Below are 18,593 nucleotides of genomic sequence, written 5' to 3' on the forward strand. Positions count from 1 at the left end.
CACTAAGATCATCCTGTCCAACAATCAACCCATCACCAAGCCCACTAACCCATTTCCCTCAGTGCCACAACTCCAAGGTTCTTGAACATCTCCAGGGATGGTGACCCCCCACCTCTTTACTGGGCAGCTTGTTCCAGTGCCTGCCCACTCCTTCTGAGAAGAAATTGCTCCTAATATCCGACCTGAAACTCTCCTGGTGCAACTTAAGGCCATTACCTCTTGTCCTATATGTACCCACATCCACATGCACCCTCATCCAACTTCTCATCTCCCAGGATCACAGCACTGTTACATGGGAGGACAAATATCCTCAGCCTCATTTTCCACAATAGGAATAGTTGGGATCATTGAATCAGAATCCTTAAGGTTGGAAAAGACCACTAAGATCATCTGGTCCAACCATCAAATGATGGTGCAGGGAGCTGGACCGGCTTCCCCGGGCACTGATAGAACACCTGGCAGTGGGACAAGCTGTGGCCAAGAAGCCAGGCTCAAATCCAGCTGTGCACACAAGATCTGGGCTGCTGGCGGAGGCGGGCAGCCTGACTGCGGTTGCTTATGAGAGGCACTAGAGGGAGACCGGCTCTCGCCCACATTCCCATGCTCTGCCTCTGACACATCTGTGTCTACATCTGCCTGACCCCTGCCCTCACCGCTGGCACTGCCATCATGCTCAGAGGCAGGGAGGAAGTTTTGGAGGAATGAGGATAAAGGATGCTCCCTCTCTTCCCACCTGAGGTGCAGGGACAGTCCTCAGTGGCAGCAGCAGAGAGACACGAGCTTGGGCTGTGCCTCCAGTGCGCAGAGATCCAGGCTGGATGGACATGAGGAGTCCTCAGTTTACCTGGAGCATCCTCAAACCCAGAAACATGGCCTGGGGGGGGGGGGGGGCACAGCCAGGGGACCCCACTGCCACCTCCCCCTGACCCAGCTCCTGGAGAGCTGCTGGGGGGAACCCAAGCACCCTGCCCACCCCTCTTTGATCGGTGCACATCACACGGGGGACAGAAAGGGAAGACGAGGGGAAAGAAAAAAGCCCATTGCAAAAAGAGCGAGCCAGAGCCCGGCTGGAAAACCAAGCCCAAGGAAAATGTGAGCAGATCTATTTTTAATCCTCAGCCCAACATGCTGGCAGCGGGGGGAACGCCAAGGAGCCGCAGGCAGCGCCAGGAACAGCGGGGTGCAGGGTTTGCTCAGGGTTACGCTGCTGTGCAGTGAGCGCAGGATGGAGGCAGAGCTGCAGAGAGCTGTGGCTGAGCCAGGACAAGCATCCCTCCTAGCAAACCCCACTGCTTTTCTCTGCCCATGCCTCAAGCCAGGACCTCTGCTAATGACAGGGCTAATGGCAGGCCAATGACAGGGCTAAGGGCAGGCCAAGCAGCGTCTGGTTGGGATTTCAGCATCCCCCGGCCCTCCTCACCTAGGTAGTTGATGGAGAGGTTCAGCTCCCGAATGTCGATGTGGACGGAGCCCTTGGGGATCTGGATCACCTCCTCGTAACCTGCGAGACATCGCGGGGTGGTGAGCAGCGGGGCACAGCCTGAGAACCCACAGCCAGCCCCATCCCATCGGCAGTGCATGTCATCTGTTACCTGGGGGTCAAAACACGAAACGAGATGGTGGCAGAGCAGAGGTGCTCATATAGCCACCCATCGCAATTAAGCAGAATGGGAAGGGAGGCAGGAACTTGGAGCCAGGCACCTAGGTGCCAGCTTTCATCAAAGGGCAGCGATGTACTCCCCAATTTCAGCCCTTCCCACTGTTTCCCTGGGATGTCCTTGCCTGTCTCATGTGTCCCCAGGAACAGGAGATGCCAACGTGGCCGTGGTGAGGAGGGACCCCAGGGTGGGTGACTTTGGCGGCCCGCTCCCTACCTCCCTCTGGCAGTGACTGGTTGAAGATGCCCTCGATGGTCTCACAGGAGCTGCCATCTCCCCCGCACACACGGCACTTGTCCTCCTTCGCATCAGAGCCCAGGACACGGTCACAGCCCACGTGCTGGGGGAAGGAGCAGCAGGATATTAGCCATCCTGGTGGGCTTTGAATCCCACTCCCAACTTGAATGATTCTATGAATCTATCATTCAATCCTTTAACATCCACCAGCTTGGATTGGTAGCGGGGGCTGCAGCGATCCAGATGCAGACCTTGCACTTGGCTTTGTTGAACCACATGAGGTTCTCCTGGGCGCACTGCTCGAGCCTGCCCAGGCCTCTCTGGATGGCATGCTGTCCCTTGGGCATGTCACCATGCCATGGTGCCACCTGGAAACATGCTGGTCCTGTCCACATCCTGAGCCTGTCCCACCTTGCATTCCCCGTTGACGCAGATGTCATTGGAGTCCTGCCGGCACGGTGTCCCGTCCACTACGGCTGCAGCTCTCTCCGTGTAGAAGTTGAAGCCCTCGGCCAGGCAGTTGAGAGAACAGGCTTTCACCCCTCCTAGGAAAGATGCTGAGGTTTAAATGATGTCAAAGGAGAGAAAAAGAAAGGAAAGATGCAGAGCAGCAGACTTTGCCCTTGGCCTCCGCATGGCCTCATCCTGCTTGTCTCCCAGCTGTGCAGCTCCATGTGCTCAGGATGATGTCCCTGCCATGCAGAGGGACCCATGGCAATACTCAGATACTGTACGGACCAGTAGCAAGGCAAGACCCCCTGAACTGGACACTGAAAGATGGTGAGACACTTATTGTCCTGCCCATCCTGGGAAACACGGGCAGTACGTGACAGGGAAGGAAACAAACTGACCTGCTCTTATGTGGTGTCAGACACTCCTGGGTTACCTGGCACATTGCAAAGGCTGGTGAGAACTTTGTGCCCATTTTACAGACAGGGAAGTTGAGGCAGCAGCTCTTAAGCAGTTTGTCCAGGATCACCCCTGTGGCTGGAACTGAACAGCCTATGTCCATCCCTAGTTCCAAACCAAATGGCCAGAGGAAGCTTTTGTTTCTGTTCAGAACTGGTGGGAACTGAGCCCTTCCCAGCAAAGAAGACTACAGCAAGGTGAGGAGGAAGGGGAAGAATGGTCAAGTTGTAGCTGAGCACAACAGCCTCTGCCAAAGCACCAGCTAAGGAACAAGAAGGCTGGGTATCTGGATATTGGCTTATGGTGCTTTGAAACAGGACTGGTTATGGAAGAAGGAGACTGAGAGGAGAGATCTGAGCAGAGAAATTTCCCCTGTGCTGTCATCAGATTTTAACTGAACTGGCCAAAGAGGACCCCAGCAGAGAGAAGCATCTTTAGGTCCTGGCAGTTTGCTCCTGCAGGCACTGGTGGCGGTCACGAGCCACCTGCCAGAGCTGGGAAGCCCCTGCATTGCAGCAACCGAAATCTCCCCAATCTGCAAGTCGTTATTACACATCAAAGGGGCAGATGGAGGGGAGGGGTGGCCCAGCTGCGCCTGGGAGCACAGAACGCAGCTGGGGGGGGAAGGAAGAGTAAACTGGGGGGAGGGAAGAGCAGGAGGAGACAGGAGAGGGGAATTCATCTGCACAGAGGCATGCTGTAGAGCAGGATGCTTGGGCAATCCCCTGGAGAGGGTGCTCCATTGGCCCTCCCTATGGAGAGCTAACCTCTGCTGCACCCTGCAGCGCCAGAGCCACCGTGCGGGACAGTGCAGACATGACCCCAAGAACTCACAGAACTCAGCACTCAGTGGAATGATCAGTCCAAGGTCAGTAAGAGTGGGATCTGCTGTGGGTACCGACCTTTACCTGCTGTGCTGTGCCTCCAAGGATATTTTGTTCATCCTGCCTGCCCTGTCCCATAGAGGAATTAAAGCGAATTACGGTTTATGATGAGCAATCTCCTGTTTTCTGCAAGCCCCTGCTCCTCGCCAGCCCTCTCCCAGCCCTGTGAGCCATTCCTCTCTCCCTTGGCTCTTGCATCCGCCAAGAGCAAAATGAATAACTAAGCGAATAAAACAAAATAAACAAACAATTAAAGCCGCATTCCATGAGGTATCTGCTGACTGCTGAGCTCTGAAAGGCTGAGCTCAGCACTTCTCGCTGGGGCTGCCTTTCGTTCCTGGGGTCTGGGCTGCAGCACCGTTATAAATCACCACCAGGAAAGCACCGCGTGGCCCCACAGAGAACTCAACCTCAGCCTGCAGTGACTCTGTGGCTGGCACCAAGCTTCAGCGGGTGGCTTTGTCCTGTCCCAAGATGCCCGTGGGACCAGTGCCCTGTGTGCCTGGGATATTTCCCATCTGGGGAGGGACATCACTGTGAGGCTGATGGGTGAATGGCACCCTTGCACCACTGTGTGTTTCGGCAGTGGGGTGGCTGCAGGGCGCAGTGGCTGAGTTCAGCTGGGGAAAGAGGCTCAGCCAGAGTGGGGAATGTCTCCTGGTATAGGGACGTATGCCCAAAACATCCTGCAGAGCAGCAAAAGGGCAGACAAATGTCTGTGCTGCCATTTCATTCACACTTAGGCAAAAAATTTGTTGGGGTGGGGGACAGGGATGACCCCTCAATGCCACCGTGGTCCCAGCTCATCCAAGGGCCCAGCGTGGGCAGCCCATGCTGCTGACACCAGCAGCAGCTGCTCGGTGCTGGATCCCAGGTGCAAGGGACACACCACTTCCAGTCCCTTACTTGTAATGCCTGCATTTCCCTCCCTGCACTACTGCATGGGAAGCGATGCCCTCTGACACCAAATAGTAAGTGCCAAATAATGTAGTTCCTTGTGACCATCACTCAAAGCCAGCCTGGAGATTTGACTCAAGGAACTCCCAGATCCCTTCAAGACATTGCTGTGCCAGTGCTCACAGCCTCCTGGGAAGAGGACAGGTTTCATCACCTTATTTTATGGGAGAGGAAGCAGTGAGAGGAAGGGGCTAATTTGAAAGCCAATGCAGAAATCAGTCGGGGCCGGATTAAAACACAAAGGCTGATGTGCAACTGGGAAACCATCCCCTGGGCTCAGACCACTGGGGAAGAGAGAGGTCCGAGCAAGGGCAGCTCCAGCCGCAGGGCTATCTTCCACCTTGGCATCCATTGGGGTCTTTGTGTGACTGACTGCTTTGCAATTTTATTACATTTTTATTGATCCATCCCCTGCAGCCTCAGCACATCTGCTCCGGCTGCAGGAGCCCCGCTGGGAGGTGTGCTTATTTACACAGCTGTGAAGGATTTCCCCAGTCAAGTTCATTAACTACATGAAGGAGACGCACTGTTCTTTCTCATTATTAAGAGATTTCTGCCTCCTCCCTCCCCCTCTCCTTGCTAGACACTGCAGGACACACGAGGACTGACCTCGGAAGGGGAGGAATGCTGCAGGATCCCTTGGTTTGGATCCCTTCTGCTCGGATAAGAGCTAAAGCTTTACCTGGTGGTGCAGGTAGAGCTCTCTCTCCTCTTTGTCTCCCTCATCATGTACCAGGGTGAGGGTTCTGGACAAAACAGAGCACTACTTTGCATTGCTTTAGCAACTCCTTTTTCTTGTCTTTGTGTTTCTTCACTCAGTAATTAAGAATCAGTCACAAGGAAAGCAGCTTAACAGCTCCCGTGCTGCTGGAATCAGTTCTGCCAGAGCAAAGAAGTTAAAGAGTAATTGCACAGAGCTGAGTGATGCAGGATGGGGGCATGGCAGAACAGCCTGGTGAGCAGCCTGGCAACCCTCAGCATACAGCTTGCAGGACCTGGATTCAAAGAGATGGTGACCTACTGACCACCAGAGGACTTGGACCACAGGACCTGTCCCAGAAGAGGTCGGAGACCCAAAGCACTGTGTGGCTCTGCTCCAGCCCTGCTGCAGCCAAGGGATGCTCCAAGCAGCACTCACTCACCTCCCCGGTATGTCTTCCAGGTGTAGTACTTCCCTCGGAAGGGGACATTATCAAACTCAGCACACTGCAACTCTCGGAAGTCCTGGGACCCTGGCGGGCAGTCCTGCAGCCACAGAAATAGAGATGAGTGCATAGGTGAGAGCACTACTGCCTTGCTGCTAGGGCAGGGGTGGCTGCAGGTCCAGCAGCGATAGCACCAGCACTTTGAGATGGACACCAGCTCTGAGCCCTGGCCAACGCTATAGGATGGCACGAGGCATCAGGAAAGCATCTTATTTCCTAACTACAAGCCCACGGATATTAAAGCTGTAATTTCCCAGGTCCAAAGCTAAACTGTGCTATCCTGCACCACAGTTGTTTCCTCTGAGGTCTAACGCCCGCCCCTGGGAAGCCAGGTGTTGTAATGGGGTTTTGGGAGCCTGCTGGGCTTGCAAACACAGAATGCAAAGCAACTGCTATCGTGTCGGTGCTGGAAGCCTCTGATCTTTTCCTTGTTATCTTTTCGGGCCCCTTTTTGATGCCAAAGCCTCCTGGGCATGTACCACCAATCTTCCCTCTGAACCAGGCAGTGCAGATGTGCTCCTTCCTGCTTGGTTCTTCCCCACTGCCGCCAGCACAGCATGCCTTACCTTCCCCAGCCCCATAGCCCAGTAGTCCCATGGCAGTGCCTAACACCCCAAATCCATGCAGAGGGCTTAGTGCTGCCTTCTTACTGCAGCACAGTGCTCCCAGCCCATGCCAAAGCCCTGCTGACCCCTTGGCATTCCTCCATGAGAGCATGATGGTACTCACATCAGTGTTACAGGACCGATAGCGTTTCCGTTCCCCCAGGCAGTACTTCCCTCCAATCGTGGGCCTAGCAAACAGGGAATAAGAGGAAAAAAGCAGTTCAGGACATCAAGCCAGCATTGGTGACAGACAGCCCCAGGCCAGCATTGGTTGGACATGGCTGTCCTGTGCCCATGGGAACACCATGGCTTCCACTACAAGGACATGTTCTGCCTGAAGGAATTTGCAGGCCTTGCTGCAAGCATGCAGCGGGATTGTCTGAGCAGCTGCTACCTTCCCCCACTGACCCAAGCATCCAGAACACACCCTCATGCATGCACACTTACCGTGGGCTGTCGCAGTGCCGGACGGAGGAGGACACACCGCCACCACATGTCCTGCTGCACTCACCCCAGGACGACCAGGACCCCCAGGCACCATCCACGCCCTCCGGCCGGGTGCCAAAGGGCACACATTCCCTCTTGTAGCACCACTGGGGAGAGACAGAGCTTCAAAGACCCTGAGAACAACACGCTCTCCTCCTCCCAGACAGCTCTCTGGCCACCATTGGACACAGGAGGGGTGGGATCAGACTTGATCCCATGAAATTTGAACTCTGGGCTGTACTGGCCCTGGAGCCAAGTTTGCCATCACAAAGAGCACTCACATCTCCCTGGGCACCATCTAGTCTGAGTCACAGCATCATCATCTGTATGCGCTGTGTACTCGGGGATAGCAGGGATGCTCATGCGAACTTGCCTATGAAACATTTCCCTTGGACCTGGAAAGGATCCTGCACCCCCTGGAGTCAACAGTGATGCAAGGAGCAGGACACTGCCAGACCCGCTGCTGTTCTCTGGGCACAATGCCAGACACCGCGTCTCAGGGGCTGAGATAATCCCAGGAAGGAAGAAACTGCTGTGTGCTCCTTCCAGGGGCTGATAACCCACCCTGGAGCTACTGGCACAGCCTTTCCCGGCTCCTTTCAAGCCAGGCTCTCTGCAGGCAGCCCAGTCTGCAGGGAATAATAAACCTCCCAGGATGGCCGGCTGCTTGCACAGCAGCGCGTTAGCAAAAGTGCAACCGCACGCAGAGGGGATGCTCAGCATGCACGGCTCTCCTAGTGTCCCTGGATGGAGGTACACAGGGACTGCTGGTTCTGCAGGAAGCACCCTGCAGGCTGTGGACCCTGGGAGCCCTGAGAATGTCAGTGATCAGCTTGTACCACCCCAGAAAATCAAATCTCTTCTGAAACATGAATTAATGCAAAATGACAAACTGAAGGACAGGATGGCAACCAAGGGTTCAGATTGAGTCTGTATCCTCAGAATAGGTTCCATGAGTCCTGTGACTAGTCATCACTTATCTCAGGACTTTCAAGGACCTCTGGTTAGAAAATAATCAGTAGTAAGTGGGGGAGGGGGGAAAGAAATATTTGAAAGTGGCAAAAGGTAGTATAAAATCACTAGGAGAAAAAGTTTGCCCACGTATATGATGAATTTTGAGCAGCAGGGATGTTCAGCCCCAGGAGCTGCCTAATCCCTTTCGATCTAATTTGCAGTAGAGCTAAGGGAACTCTAAAGAATAATGCATTTCTCAAAGCCATCTGCTTTCCTGCACACGAGCTTCTCCAGCTTCTTAAGGATCTGAAAGTGTTTTTCAATTTCTTGGGAATTATTTTTCCTCTAGCAGAAAAATGTGTCCGTTTTACGGTGGATGTCCCAATCCTGATTCTCCATTGTCCCAGTTATTACACGCAGGCTGCAAAGGCACTGGGAGTCATTAACACTTTGCTTTAATCATTTCACACTCACTTCATGCTGGTGCAAATGAGGGTCAGAGGTGCAGGGAAAGAAAAGAGATGAACAACTCTCAAGTCAAAACTCACTTCCAAAATACATGGCCATGAAAAATCCCGTCTTCCCTTCTTAGCTGAGCATGAAAAATAATCTGATATTTGAGTGTGCTCAGGGATCCTGGCGGTCCTTGGCACAGCTGGGTTCCCTTGGTGTAGGGAATGGTGGGTGCTCTTGAATCAGCTTTGCGCTCCCCAGTAACCACAGTTATCGCTGGATGAGGGATTCACCCACCCACTGCCAACACACCACGTGCCCTGGGCTTCCTTACCCCCTTCTCAATGGTGTTGGTTTGGCAGATGGTCCCCTCTGCAGCAGGGATGCTGTTGGTTATGCAGCGGTTGCTTTTGCTCAGACACCATAACTCACTGCAGACTTCCTGGAAAGAGAAAGATGTGGGGGGAGAGAGGGGGATGGAAGAAGAAAGAGACAAAGACACGGAGCCGAGGTCAGGATTCACCCCATGCTGGGGCTGCAAGGCTGGGGCAGCGCAGCAAGTCCCCTCCCCAGGGCTGGGGATGTTTCCTTTACTGGGTCTTCATTGCAGAGGCCAAACACAAGCACCTGTCCTGCAGCACCCATCATGAGCATCCCCCTGCCAGGTGGGTCCAGGTCTGCTTCAGGGGGAACCTGGGGCTGCTTGGGAACGCGAGCAAAGCCCAAAAGCCTCACATCACATCTGCCACCTCCTGCCAGCCTAACAGTCCTGAAGGGAATACTCCTCTGGAGAGTTCAGAGCTGCTTTTAGAGCAATCAAAACAATGCCAGATGCTGAACGAGCCCCTAAGCAGCTCAGAAGTGGGCATTTCTGCTTGCTTCTCTATGAGGTCCTGGGTGCAGCTAGGTCCATGGATTGGAAAGGGCTGGGGACTCCATACCTCATTGCAGACAGAAAGCAGCAGACAAAAAGATTCCCTTGGCTGCTCCACTCATCTGTTTAAAACCCACCCGAACTTTAGGTCCATGGCAGACACCCTGCAAATCCATCACAGCTGCTATATCAGAAAGCCCAGACCTGCTCTGCCCCTAACAGCTAAAATGCAGAGCTGAGTTCCCTGCCACATCACTCTCCTGTTCCTACTCTTACTGAAGGAAGACTTTGGAAAACTCACCACTTCACAGAGAGCTCCAGCACTGCCACAGTGACCATATGGCTGCCAGCTGGGCAACTGGGAATCCTCAGGGCTGGCACCAAGAGGGGTGAAAACTTGAACTCAGGGTTCCTGGGGTTGCAAGCACAGGGTGGCACTGGGTGACCCAGTGAGGGGTCAGTAGACCTCAGCTCTGAGATGCAATGGAGTTTTGGTTCCTAATTCTTATCACCAAAGCTCAGCTTTGACAAAAGATAAGACAGTCTCTCTCCCAACTTAAAAAGGCATCGACCCCTTCATTGGATCATAGAATCATTAAGATTGGAAAAGACCTCTAAGATCATCAAGTCTAACTATCAACCCATCACCACCATCCCCACTAACCATGTCCCTAAGATCACGTTGCATTCCCAGAGCTATTACAATTATTGGGAAGTAGGCACTCCTGTAGTCCTACTGCATCACCAACAGAATGGACTTCCCAGCTCCACCAGTTACATCTGTTCACCCTGTCATCATCAAACCTATTAATAATCTGCTCTGCGTTAGCATGGAGAGGGAGAAGGCCAGAAAATAAAGGGATGCTGACATGCTTGACCATTGCCCTGCAGTTTGTTTATATGGGACATGGGATGGGTGGATGTACACATTTACCCAGATTTATGTGCACTCACTTGATCCCCTATGCCCTTTGGGCTTCTCCCAAACACACATGATGGGCCGGGCTGGAGGGGTCATCGCAAGGACGTCTTGTGCTTTCATGATCCTTGTGTATATACAGGAAGATCCTGACCAAGTTAAAAAATGAGCTGGGAAACAGGCACGTAAACGTGGAAAATTTCCATTCCACTGCCTCTGACTGAGATGAGGAGGGGCTCTGACTGCAGTCAGTAGTGCTACTTGGACTCTTCCTACTGCTGCATCCACCCCGTTTCCAGGGGACACTGGGAGAACCAAACTCAGGTGTTTGTTCACCAAGATGAGCTAATGAGACCACTGGGAGGAGGTTTAGCATTGAGCCATAATACACAGTTGAACACTGAGAGTGATAAACTGGTTCATACTGGATCCCTTCAATGGCAAACAGTGCGCTTTTTTGCCCATGGGGATGGGCAATGAGGGACGTACATGGTTGCAAGAGAAACTAAATCTGATCTGCAGTGTTTTATCCTTCTCCAGCTTTCCAGGGTTTGGACCAGGGTGGACACACACACGTGTCCACCAGACAACACAGATGCCCATGTAGCTCACTGGTGGATCCTCTGCTTTCTTGAGGGCAATGTGTTCAATCAGCCATTAAATGCACACACCTTCCACTTGCCACTATGCTCAGATGGTTAGCAATGATCTGTATGTTAAATACACCAAAACATCATGCTGAGACCCAGGAATCTCCTGACACAACCTTTCCTTTCAATGGTTTCCTGTATTCAGATCCCAGGGGATGGCAGTGCAGTGGGGGTTTAGACGGGCAGCTCTCTGACACATCTACAGCACACTGCCCCATCTCCCTTGGAAATGAGAAGTTTCTCCTCCTAAGTCGGTGTGTGCAGCACAATGACTTCTAGTAAGGATCACAAAAAACATGGCTGTGTACTAAATCCCCAGTGACAAAGGAGTCTGGAGGTGGGGACTGCAGCTTGGGATGCAACAGCAGCCAAGGCATGGTGCAGAGGCAAGAGATCCCACGGGATAATCTGATGGAAATTGGGCTGCAGCCAACCTCTGTGGATCCAAAACAACCTCCTCTGTCTTCTCCCAGGGAAGCAAGGTGAAAAGCTCACAGGGAACGTGCAAGTGCCCTTCATTACAAGCAGGCCAGGAAAGCAATGTTGGCAGCAGAGGAATGACCCCACGGATCTTTGCAGCCCCAATCCTCCACCCCCTGGGAACCGATAGTAAAGCAGGAAGGCTCTCTACCCCGTATTTACACTGGCGAGATTTAACTCCGTACTGGAAACGGCACTGCTCATCTGCATCGTAGGCCTGTCCTGGAGCCACTGTGGGGTAGATAAAGTCTTGCTTGGGAGGAGCGTTGTTCAGGCATAATCCCATCCCAGAGCTGGAAAAAGAGAGGAGAGTCACAGTTTGGAAAAGCTTTTGGGAAAGCATTGTAGGGGAGGAGCAGCAGCACACCTGGCTCTGCCTGGGGCTCCGCTCATGCATGCTTGGCTGCTTTGGGGGGTAATTTTACTGCCCTCCAGTATGGAAACCTCTGAGCACAATCAGTGCTGAGAAAGTGCTCTGAAGTCTTGCTGTCTACATACCCAGGCCTGGATTTCAGGAAGCACTTCTGGCACATTCAGCTCTCAAAGTTTTAACCTCAATGTTTTGCAAGCTGCTGCCAGACCCTGGCTGTCCTACCTGGTCCAGGTACAGCAGATCCCATTTAGTAGGACATGGGTGGATGCAAGGACCCTGTATTGCTCACAGAAGCAGGGGGTTGATGGAGCCTCTGCCCTCCCACTATGCAGCTGCAGAGCCGTGGCTGATGGTGCTGAGCACAGAGAGCCCCTGCTCTCCAAGCCCATCCTTCTGCATGCCAGAACTTTGGAGGAACATCCAAATTCTGCAAGAAATATGCCTTTCCCTCCCTCTTCCTCACCGCTCGGTGCTCTCCTTAAATCACAGCCCCTGTCACCACTCCCCTGGCCCCATGTCCTGGGGTCTCATGCACACCACAGCTCTGGCACAGACGGGGCTCTCCGGGCTGCGATGTCTCATGGGGGCTACCACAGATTTACTGCTGTCCGTGCTGAGACCTCAGGGTCACACAAGGACAACGGCCACGACGCTTTCCTGATGTTCTCCATGCCTTGCTGTGCATCCAGGGGTCAAGGGCGAGGAGGGCAGATTTTGCTGTGGCCAAACATGAGCTGCGGGATGTGGAATTTGGTGATAAGCCATGCTGCTATGGCCAAGCTTTGTGGGATGGAGGGCAGCCCCTCAGGATGTCTGCCTTCATGTTACAATGGCGGCATCGCAGCTTTGGTCTGTGTCCCTAAAAGCTGGGTATTCAGACTGCCCTGAGCTTGCTCCTGCCACAAGGATCTTACACACTGGCTTCTCTTGTTTGTAATTTAAGTACTGCCCAGTCCTTCCATTAGGCAGCGCCTGTATCCTCCCACAAACTACAGCAAAATGGATCCTGACCACTTGGTTTTTGAGAAAAATCCTGGGGCTGCCTGCACCCTCCACAAAAGCCCTAGGCAAGGTAGCAATATAAAAACCTGGGGAATTAGGAGCTTAAATCCCTTCTCCTGGATCCTAAAGGTGCCTTGGACAAAAAACACCTTAAGTTGTTCTTTCATCTCCAAACTCTCCTCCTCGGTGTCTGCAGAAGCTGCATACGGGTGCAGCCCCAGTTCTGTCTCCAGATTCTCCTTCCCCACCTTCCCTTTGATTCCTGGCTGAACTTCAGCAGTGTCCAAATGCCTCCAGAAGTTACAGATTTATGTGTGAAGTTTCTGGAAGTGGGGAAGCTAAATAAAGGTCTTACAGATGCAGGGTAAATAGAGTTAGCACCTTTAGCAGGAATGTCTAAAGGAAGGAAGGAAAGCACATGGCTCTTGGGGTGGGATGAGGTGCTGGGAGACAAGACAGTAGGTGCATGGGCTGCGTGCTTTGGGGGCTTCTCTTTGGCTTTACCCACTCCTCAAAAGGGACTGTGAGAGGCTGGAGGTGTGCACTGGTTGTGAGGTAGAAAGGAGGGCAAAATAACATGGATTCCTTACTCCAGGAAGCTGGTGATATAATCCCTGCTGCATGTAGACCATACGAAGGGGTTGGTTTTCATGGTGATGTGAGCAGCCATCAGCTTGGCCGTTTCTTGCCCACGGGAGCCACAGCTGTTGCCAACCCCATCATGATTCATGCCAAACCTAGAAAGCATCATCAAAGTATTAGAGAGGTGATCAACCATAAGAAGGATTTTGCAGCTCCTGCTGGCAGAACAGACCAACAGGAACCTTTCTCCCCACTGGCCACCCACGGGGGCTCCTCAGCATGGTACTCACGTGTGGCCAATCTCATGGGCAATGGTGAAGGCTGTGGCCAGGCCAATGTCCTCATTGATGCTGCAGCTTCGTTCTCGCTCACACATGCCACCCACTGGGGCCAGGCCTAGGGAAGGCAGACAGAGCGGTCACGTAGAATCACAGAATATCCCAAGTTGTAAGGGATGGGGTGTGGGTTGCACTGGAGGACGCAGGGCCAGCACCAAGCAGCTGAGCTGGGCATGGGTTGCACTGGGGGACCTAATGATGCACTTCACGCTCACTAACACCAAACACAGCCTGCTCATAATAGCAAGTTTCTTCCTACTGGTTTCACTGGCTGTTGGTATGGAGACATGGATTTTATGGGTTGGGGTACATGGTCACTCAGCACTGTCAACTAATTTTGACAAGAACATACTAAGAAATGCTAAAGATCAGTCAAAACTCACTCAATTTAATATCCAGACCCCAGAATATGTGCAGAAAAGCAGTGGTCCTTGTCTCAGCAACAGCACTTCTGATGAGGGAACAGAGTCATTTTACCAGGAGGCTGGGATGAGCCACACCAGCATTTAGTCATCCAAACCCTATCAGGGCAGTCTGGACAACAAAGTAGCCTGAGATCCAGCCTGACCACCTGCGTTTGGTCCTGGCTGACACCCACCATAATAGGAAATCCACCCTGACTCTATTCGAAGGACTGGAGAAAGGAGAAATCTCTCTGGGATTTGGGCAGCAGATTCCCCTGACTCTCCCAGGTTCTCTGCCACCCACTTTCCCAGTGCCACAGGCTGTGCCCTACTGCTAAGGGCTGAGGAAGGGACAATCTCCATTCTAGCAATGGGCCAAGCCACCACAAGCCCTCCAGCCACCACCTCCCTCCCAGGCACCTCAAACGCAGCCACATCGGGTCAGAGATCCACCAAATTTTCCTTTTTAACTGCAGTGATTCACAGCAATAATCCCTCCCTGACTGCTTAGTCTAGACCAGGGCAAGACAAATTAGGAGCTACAGCCAGAGAGAGCGGCAGGGTCTGTCTGCGTCTAGCAGTTTAAATAAAGAACTCCCTTTACAGTCATCACAAAAAAGTCTTATTTCTCTCTGCTAAGCCAGGAATACTCCACTAGGCTATGGACCAGCCCTAGATGCAAGCGGTTCTTAATCATCAGGCTGGACCTGACCCAGGGATATAACAGAGAAGCGTTCCAGAGCCCATCCGTCCTCTGGGTTGCTGCTTTTAGTGTTTACAGAAGTAAGGAGGCTACACGGTCTGGCAGGCTGGAAACCATGGGCCTGTTCCTGGCTCTGCTGCTGGTGCTCACAGGAGCATTGGGCGAGCGCTTCCCCTTTGCTTGCTCGTAAGGAAACGCAGATGGGGCAGCCCTCCTGTACCATGCTCCCAAAGATGTACGTGCTGGTTTGGAGAGTCTACAAGCAAAATTCTACTTACCCAGTGTGCCACAGGGCTTATTCTTGTAGATGCAAATGTCGTATCTGCAAAGAGAAGGAGAAGGCGGCATTAAGAACATGCACCATGTTGGCGACTCCAAAATCTTTCGCAAACACTTCTCAATTTTGCCAGTGATTCACCAACAAAACAGCTCATGCAATACTTCTGGCATAGAAAGTACAGACTGCAACAGGTAAGAGATGCCTCAGATCCATATTTTGCAATACTCCCAGGCTGAGACACACTGCGTTCTTTTAAAGATAGCTCTGGCGTATTGGTCACTTAATGACTGAGCAGCACTGGATGGGGTCAGAGGTGGGGTTTTGACAAAACACAGTGAGCCAGCAGCCCTGAAATTTTGGCTGGATGGTCCAGTGCTGCTCATGAGCATCCAGCATGCTGCCGTGAGCCAGGCACTTCCCTTCGGGGAGGATCAGGCCCATGGAACTGCCCTGACTGTTGAGGACTCTGTGTCTGCACACTCAGGTCTGTCGCATTAAACTGCATCAATCAAACATGCAGCTTTGATTTATTTCTTTTAAACAACACACACTTCAGTTTGAAATCACATTTCATTTCAAAATTCACTTCAGTTTCGTTGTAATGGTAATGTGAGTTTTTAATGATTTTTTCTTTTTCAGCTTAGTTCTTTACTGAGAATTTTCCAAACAAATTCAATATGGGTTGATTCAAAATGACTCTTTCCTCTGTTCCTGGCCTCAGCTTCCAGCCATTGCATCAAGGAACTGACTGTTTGCACATCATTAGCTGCAAAGAAGGAAAAGCTAAATGAGGACAGCAAAGTACAATTTCCTCCCAGCTGAAAGACAGCATCCTTGCAATGGGGCACTGGCAGCACCTCCAGAAGAGGAAGCTTAGGCCAGAGGGTGAATATGGTTGTTTAACTGTAGAGACGAGCTGCATGCCCTCCCTGCCTCTGTTTACATTCCTTCTCCATGTTCTGCCCCTCACATAGAGGGCAGACTCAAATGTTTGGGTCTTTGCAAAACTCTGGCAATGCTACGTTCAAATCTGCATGGGGAACAGCTGGGTGGTGGGTGCTGCTCCTTGGCCATGAGGTGGATTTCAACCCAAGTGTGATTTGGGTGCATGACGCTGAGGGCATTGACTGTGATGTGGCTTTTGGGACTCCAGAATGGGCAGCTGATCTTTGGACACCACTCAGGAAAGAAAGCAGGGAGAAAGCAAACTGATAGCACACAAGGGGTTAAGCGCAGCATGTCCGTGGTGATGGCTCCCGTCCCTTTGGCCCCCGGTGCTCTCTAGAAGTGTCCAAACCTCTCACCCCCGGCAGGAAGCTGAACAAGTGAAAAGCATTTGTTGCTTTATTTCGAACGGATCCGTGAAAGCCTTCGGAGGCTCCGATTCGACACGTCTCCACGAGAGCAAAAAGCCTGCAGCTCAGCAAGATGTTATCAGGAATTTATGAGCGACGAGCCGGGTTAGCTCGAACATCTGGTGCGAGGCTGAAGAATTTGGAGTCTGAGTCCATGTCCCACACGTGCGGAGGAAAAGCAGACACTACAGCCCCGGGAGGATGAGGTTGGGGCCGAGGGGGTGTTCTGCTTGCTCCCCCTGAGTGCTGGATGGGCTCACGAGATGCACATGGATCCACCACTTACCAGGGGAAAAAAAAAGTGGAACTAAATCTTATAGGGTCCCTGCCACACTGGCCAAGCAGTGTTATGTGGTCAGTGGCTCTCTGGTGCCCAGGGTGCAGCCGGTGTCCGGGTGCTGAGAGCTGCTTCTTGGCACCCTCCATCCTCACAGCTGTCCCCTCCATGGCCTCCATTCTTCCAGTTTTCCCATCAGTATTCTCTGTGCTTTCTTCCATACCCTCTGCTGTTCCAGGATCAGGCATCCAGCTATTCCAATGGAGATTATCTGTGCTGTGTGTGAAGGCTGAGATGCTTTCATCCAGCTCAGGAGGGGTCTAATTCAGAATCCAGCTTAACCTCATAGAATCATAGAGTTGGAAAGGACCTTTAAAGGCCATCTGGTCCAACTCCTCTGCAATGAGCACAGACACCTACAGCTCAATCAGGGTGATCAAAGCAATGGATGCCTACTGACCCAGGCCATTTGTACAGGAGTGGGGACAGACAGGCACCTCCAGGTTAGGACTGTTCTTCTAAGATTAGATGAAGTCACTTCAAGGGAGATCTATCAGCTACAGAGGAGAGAGCTCAGACCTACACGTAGGCACCCAACACGAGGGAAGTCAGATCCTATATTGGCTGGAGACCCTCTGCCGTTGTCATGATGCTCAAGTCACACTTGTATCCTCTTCTCCATCCTTCACAGAGGAAGCAGGTTGGGCTCTCTGTCTCAGTAGGCTGCTGATCTCCAAGGATGCTGGGGTACATTCCTACATGCACCATGCAATGCAGTACATCCAACTTAATGGACTTGCCGGTGCACAAATACCCATGGCTGCAGACTAAGCTCCTTGTGAGCACTGAGACATGGAGGGAAAACATAGCAAGATGGATGATGGTTATCTGAATTGCAGTAATCTGCATTGCTGTGACAGAATTGGCAGGCAGCGAGGCTGAAGGGTCAGCCACCGCCAGGCCAGCTTGCAGGGGAGTGCATGGAGGGATGTCTTGGATGAGTCACATGGATGGAGGTGGAAGACAGCACTGTCAAGGTTGGGATCAGCCTTACCTGGTGATCAGCACTGCGGTGTCATGGTTAGCTATGCCGTTCTCGGGGATAGCGTTCCCGTTGCCGTTCCTGTTCACAATGGATTTCTGCCACTTGCAGAAGCTGTCCAGGGATTTCCCAGCATGGTGGTTGATCTCCAGTGTGGGCTGGAATGGAAGCAATATAACAGCATGTTCCCAGAGAAGCTCTGATGTGAACGCACTGATGATTTCTATGCCAGCAGAACACTGAAATCAGTCCAGATATCCTTCCTCCTTCACAGACACCAAGGGGGAGCAAGACTTCACAGAATCATAGAATAATTAAGGTTGGAAAAGATGTCCAAGATCATCAAGTCCAACCACCAACTCATCCCCACCATGCCCACTAAACCATGTCCCCTTCAGGGGTACTAAAGCTACTTAAGTCTCTCAAAAGCCACCTTATCCTCAGAGTCCCATTTTCCCATAGCTTGAAACCAGTTCCCAGCTGCCTTTGGGAGCATATGGTGCACCCAGAAGACTACATGAAGCAGGAGGATTTCCCAGGGTAATGTCCAGAGGGAACACATAGTCACCCAGAGGTAGTGCAGCAGCACAATGCAAACAGCTCAGCAAAGCCCATCTTACCTGATCCTCAGTGAGGAGAATCAGCCGGGTCACCAGGATATTGACAATATTGCCCAGACTCGAGTCCTGGAAAAGTTTGGCAACCTGACCTCCAAGAAACAAGAAAAGACGAGTCTTAAAAATGAGCTCGGTATCAGGGTGACAGGGCAGGCAGCTGGAAGGCAGGCACATGCTGGGCACCCATATGGGAAAACAGCAATGCTGAGGGGTCTAAACACAATCCTAAAGGAAACAGAAATGGGAATGAGACTTCACATTTTTATTTGGATTGCAAAACCTCCTATAACACATTCAGATCTTGATGTCTCCTTCTGGAGAGATTCAAATGGTGAAGATGGAATCCTGC

The 18,593-nt window shown here is 52.2% G+C and overlaps 1 protein-coding gene across 1 annotated transcript in view; it reads right to left on the minus strand.

The window, feature by feature from the left end:
• ADAMTS10 (ADAM metallopeptidase with thrombospondin type 1 motif 10) overlaps window positions 1-18,593 on the minus strand; it is a 59,078-nt gene that overhangs the window by 5,853 nt on the left and 34,632 nt on the right. Inside the window, exons 6-18 of the mRNA XM_021378391.1 lie at window positions 18,248-18,331; window positions 17,640-17,785; window positions 14,952-14,995; window positions 13,519-13,624; window positions 13,237-13,383; window positions 11,423-11,564; window positions 8,683-8,790; window positions 6,903-7,048; window positions 6,580-6,643; window positions 5,788-5,890; window positions 2,307-2,440; window positions 1,875-1,998; window positions 1,421-1,501 (exon numbers count right to left, since the gene is read on the minus strand). Of these exons, the coding sequence (XP_021234066.1) occupies window positions 1,421-1,501; window positions 1,875-1,998; window positions 2,307-2,440; window positions 5,788-5,890; window positions 6,580-6,643; window positions 6,903-7,048; window positions 8,683-8,790; window positions 11,423-11,564; window positions 13,237-13,383; window positions 13,519-13,624; window positions 14,952-14,995; window positions 17,640-17,785; window positions 18,248-18,331 (1,429 nt within the window). The remainder of the gene's footprint in view (window positions 1-1,420; window positions 1,502-1,874; window positions 1,999-2,306; window positions 2,441-5,787; window positions 5,891-6,579; window positions 6,644-6,902; window positions 7,049-8,682; window positions 8,791-11,422; window positions 11,565-13,236; window positions 13,384-13,518; window positions 13,625-14,951; window positions 14,996-17,639; window positions 17,786-18,247; window positions 18,332-18,593) is intronic.

This window comes from Numida meleagris, chromosome 27 (assembly GCF_002078875.1).
Source record: "Numida meleagris isolate 19003 breed g44 Domestic line chromosome 27, NumMel1.0, whole genome shotgun sequence".
NCBI lineage: Eukaryota > Metazoa > Chordata > Aves > Galliformes > Numididae > Numida > Numida meleagris.